The sequence below is a fragment of the Oratosquilla oratoria genome, chromosome 28, assembly GCF_046742065.1.
Source record: "Oratosquilla oratoria isolate Oo_2021 chromosome 28, ASM4674206v1, whole genome shotgun sequence".
NCBI classification, from domain to species: domain Eukaryota; kingdom Metazoa; phylum Arthropoda; class Malacostraca; order Stomatopoda; family Squillidae; genus Oratosquilla; species Oratosquilla oratoria.
In genome coordinates this window covers 14,899,079-14,904,078 of record NC_134804.1, presented here as the reverse complement: position 1 = coordinate 14,904,078, position 5,000 = coordinate 14,899,079, and the positions used below count along the sequence as shown (strand labels likewise).

Sequence of the window (5,000 nt, the reverse complement as noted above, 5' to 3'; positions counted from 1 at the left end):
GTAAAATTATACTAATGACCCACGTTCGTAGAAAAATAGGCGAAAGTAAAAAAAAAATCGTATATTTTGATCACTATCCGTGTATTTCGATCACATCTGCTGAAGAGGATCACAGATAGTGATCGAAATATATTGATCTTTTTACTTTCGCCTATTTTTCTCCGAAAGTGGGTCATTAGTATAACCTTCTATTATGTTCCAGTCCCTTATTCCATCAATGTGTTCATCCTCTCCCACATCCAACCTGTCTCATACCACATAATTCCTGAGACACATCTTTCACTGTCACTTAATCCAACCCATTCTCCTTCCAGGTCTCCCGTTTCAAAGTAAATGAAATGTGAATGAATCTAGTTTGAACCGAATCATTGTATAATTAGAAACAACTGCAAAAGTCTTGGACTACTCAAGTTTTCACTGCATAAGTGTAATTATTTTTGCTAAACATTTAACGTATTCTTGTACACAAAGAATATAACTATTCTTTAAGGTACTGTGCATGAAACCATACATTCATCAAAAATAAAAATAAAATACATAAGAGAAAACATAATATGCTATACAGACTTTAGCAGTGAACTGTGCACTGGTAAAATACAAGGATGGAACATATAAGGAATGCAGGATTCTAAGTGCCCGTGATTGCCGTTCGCCAATTGCCCCAAGGTCGAAAACAGCACAATATGCTTACTCCCCCACAGCATAATGATGTGCATTTTTAGACTCTTATTAGGCAATTTTAGCAAGCTGTGGGGTTGACTCGTGACAAGAGGGTTGTCTCAGCCAATCCAGAGCCTACCTTGTCGCCACGTTGAATGAAATTTACCTGACCTCGATTGAAACAAAAATTTAAAAGTTACCTCCACACGCCCCTGATGAAAGGACCAAACGACAGGTCCTAAGGTGTCCTTTAAGCGACCTTGAAGTATCCCACGAACGACTTTCATTGTATACTTGCCTCCACTTCTAAAAAGTACATTGAATTATGTTTTCTTGGGTATGTGGCTGGCGTATACCATTAAGTCGTAAATCTACAACATGAATGAGTTGTTCATGACCTAACGCTCTTATCTGTATTGTAACTGTCTTACATAAAGAAGTCGTTTGTTACAGTTTTACAAACTACTTCAGTTACTGCGGTACCTAGAAGTGAAGACATTGGTACACAGGTCCACAAAGATGGAGTCTGACTCCCGCCGGGCAACTGAATCTAGCCAAACCTGAACAAAATCACTTGGTGCGGTGCGTTCTCGTCTCACCTGGCGTGATGGAAGGACACATCGTCGACGGAGACGATGCCGGGGCGAAGGAGGACAGATAGTGGGGCGCTGCCACCGCAGCCGCCGCCGCTGCCGCTGCCCCGGCGCTGTTTCCGCTCTTCCAGCCTGCCACGCCTACGCCCACGCCAACGCCGACACCCATACTTCCATAACCGCTATAGTCGCACATGGCCATCGGTGAGGTGCCTGGAAGGAAGGGAATCCGTCAAAAAATACGTACACTCAAAGCAGAGAGAGATCGGGGTTGGGGAGAGAAGAAAGAGATGAGAGAAAATGTTACTACGCGGTGCAAGAAATTTCAGAAGATTATCTATCTGGGGTAACTAGCATGCTGTTATGGTATATTTTCCTGTATATTATGGAAAAATGAGTTTTCAGTCTCTTTCGGGGATACATATGGAAACAGATATAGGAGAGTACTTTGAGCAACTACTGAAAACAACTATTGGCACCAGATCCAAGAAGCATATCAAAGTATGGAAACTCAAATATATTCTACAGTCTTTGTTTCATTTTTAAACACGTTCACAGTTTGCTGAAATTAAGATGTTCTTTTTTATAAAATATTTTCACTGAGGCATACACGATATGTTTCACATGCACAAAAATTCAAAAACAGCCTTTGACAAGCCCCAGTGATGAGATCTGCCAGTACAGTGTCAACTATAATATGCGACAAATATATTACTAGGAAATTTATTAATGCATTTTGAGTATATTTAAATAAATTTAGCATTAAGTTGTTTAAGAATAATGTAATTTTATCAATATAATCACTGCCTAATATCTAAACCTGAAAAAAAATATGCGCCAATTGGAAAATACCATTGATCATCATTATCCGAGTTCTCTTTTGAAGAAATTTTTAGTATTTGCTACTGGCCTTGACTTTCTTTTATCAAACATCGATCTACCTGGTGGGCCTTCATGTGTTCTTTAAGAGTGCATATAGAGAGGGAATGAGCAATATTCGAGTTGTATTCCTTGTTATGTTGCTCATCATGTGTCTGTAACTCAGTGTACTAGAAAACCTAAGGCAACAAAAGTATCTTTGTGGGTTCCTGTGGAAAAACAATGATTTATGAGCTTGGATGAACTTGGATGGAGAATGTGTACGGGTATAGGTTTGTGTGTGTGTGTGTGTGTGTGTGTGTGTGTGTGTGTGTGTGTGTGTGTGTGTGTGTGTGTGTGTGTGTGTGTGTGTGTGTGTGTGTGCGTGCGTGCGTGTGTGCGTGCGTGTGTGCGTGTGTGCGTGCGTGCGTGTGTGTATGCGTGTGTGGTGTGTGTGTGTGTGTGTGTGTGTGTGTGTGTGTGTGTGTGTGTGTGTGTGTGTGTGTGTGTGTGTGTGTGTGTGTGGTGTGTGTGTGTGTGTGTGTGTGCGTGCATGCGTGCGTGCGTGCGTGTGTGTGTGCGTGTGTGTGTGTGTGTGTGTGTGTGTGTGTGTGTGTGTGTGTGTGTGTGTGTGTGTGTGTGTGTGTGTGTGCGCGCTCGCGCGTGCGTGTGTGCGTGCGTGTGGTGTGTGTGTATGTGTGTGTGTGTGTGTGTGTGTGTGTGTGTGTGTGTGTGTGTGTGTGTGTGTGTGTGTGTGTGTGTGTGTGTGTGTGTGTGTGTGTGTGTGTGTGTGTGTGTGTGTGTGTGTGTGTGTGTGTGTGTGTGTGTGTGTGTGTGTGATTCACCATGGTCTCGGATCACGCGTTGGACTCGCGATCGACAGCCATTAACCTCCCGGAAGAGAGCTCAGAGCTCGTATGACCGATCTATGGGTAATACTGTGACCTTACACGCGCACACACACCCAACTCCCCGCCCACGAGAGTTGAAGTAACGACTCGCAGCGCAGCGATATTGAAATTATTTCAGCCCTGGACGGGATTCAAACTCGGACCGCTGTGACAGCAGTTGAGATCGTTACCACTGTGCCATTAAGCCGCGCGCGCGCGCGCGCGCGTGTGTGTGTGTGTGTGTGTGTGTGTGTGTGTGTGTGTGTGTGTGTGTGTGTGTGTGTGTGTGTGTGTGTGAGTGTGTGTGTGTGTGTGTGAGTGTGTGTGTGTGTGTGTGTGTGTGTGTGTGTGTGTGTGTGTGTGTGTGTGTGTGTGTGTGTGTGTGTGTGTGTGTGTGTGTGTGTGTGTGAGAGAGAGAGAGAGAGACACAGAGAGAGAGAAAGAGAGAGAGAGAGAAAGAGAGAGAGAGAGAGGGAGGGAGAGAGATGTTTTCAGTGGTACATTTGATGTTTTCATCCATAGTGCTCGTTAGGTCTTACTGCTTCAATTGGATGTATAAAGAATGATAATTTCTAAAACGATATTAATTTTCCTACAGATTGTATTTTTACTGTTAATTATTCGTAGTCACACAGACAGACAGACACACACATACACACACACATACACACACACACACACACACACACACATGCATATACATAAACACACGCACTCCCGAACGCATTAAAAAATAAAAAAATAAAAAAATAAATAAAAAATAAAAAAACGGTGCCCTACCGGAGTGCCTCGGCGCCAAGGGCTGCTCGATGGGGCCGCACGAAGACCCTAAAGACGACGAAGACGAATCGGGTGCCCTAAATGACGAAGACGACGAGGAGGAGGAGGAAGAGGAGGAGGATCTCTGTGCCAGGACGCTCCGCTCGTTCCGTCGGAACTTAGCCCGTCGATTCTGGAACCACACCTGAGGAATGAAAATTACAATGGATAAGTATGGAAAGTGGAATTAGGATCTGAATGAAGTCCTTCGTAAAAATCCCTATCCAGGATGTACCTTAATTCTACTTATATTTCAATGGACGTTCTTTTTTATGAATCTTCCTAGTAGAACCAACATCTTCCAGTTTGCTCTGGTTAGATTGTACCTCAGTCTTTGTGGGAAACAGGCATAAGATTTACACAAGAGTTACTTAGGAACTGAAAGAACACAAAATAGGTGGAGACACTCACAAAATATTAATAAAAGTGGAACCCTTATCAACTTTTGCTCTTCAAGAGTTACTTTGGATCGGTTTAGGTTCACGAGGAAAATTTGCTTATGTAAAGTTTCCTGGTAAAAGTAAGTCTTTATTCTAGTTAGTTATGCCTCAGACTTTGGGAAAATTATCCCTTGGATTCACACAAGAGACTTAAAACATATAGAATTAAATTAAAAGTACCTCCCACAGACGTTTCTTAAAAGTGACACCGTGGCTAGTTTTCAATGATGCAGATATTGCCAAATTAATAAAAAACCTAAAGCTTTTCAGCAATACCAGTAAAAAAAATTCCGCCTGATGCGCCAGGGACTGAACAGATGCTGGTATGATGGGGTCACATGAAGAATTGTCACCCCAGAACGCCAACATGAAGAATCGTCACCCCATGAGATCCCACCCGAAGAATTGTCACCCCGAAGAATTGTCACCCCATTACGCCGAATATCAACAGTGGAATAAAGATTAGATTAGGTTAGGTTAGGTTGAATGAGGCTTATGGTCATTATCACCAATTTATACAACCGAGGATTCGTAAACTCAGGATGACCTATATGAAGAATTGTCACTCTAGGATAGCCTGGAAGAAGAATTGTCACTCTGTCGAAGTCTGGGGTGACGATTCTTCATGTTATTGTAATACATCATTACGATAGATATATCAAATCATATATCTTGAAAACCAAGGTCTTTGTTTATATTCAATCACTGAGTTGAGTTTACTTCGCAACAGTTTGAGGGTT

The 5,000-nt window shown here is 42.5% G+C and overlaps 1 protein-coding gene across 1 annotated transcript in view; it reads right to left on the bottom strand.

The window, feature by feature from the left end:
* The window catches only part of LOC143040242 (uncharacterized), a 241,722-nt gene that overhangs the window by 12,441 nt on the left and 224,281 nt on the right, over positions 1-5,000 (bottom strand). The window contains exons 3-4 of the mRNA XM_076210976.1: positions 3,782-3,965; positions 1,260-1,466 (exon numbers count right to left, since the gene is read on the bottom strand). Coding sequence (XP_076067091.1) covers positions 1,260-1,466; positions 3,782-3,965 — 391 coding nt within the window. The remainder of the gene's footprint in view (positions 1-1,259; positions 1,467-3,781; positions 3,966-5,000) is intronic.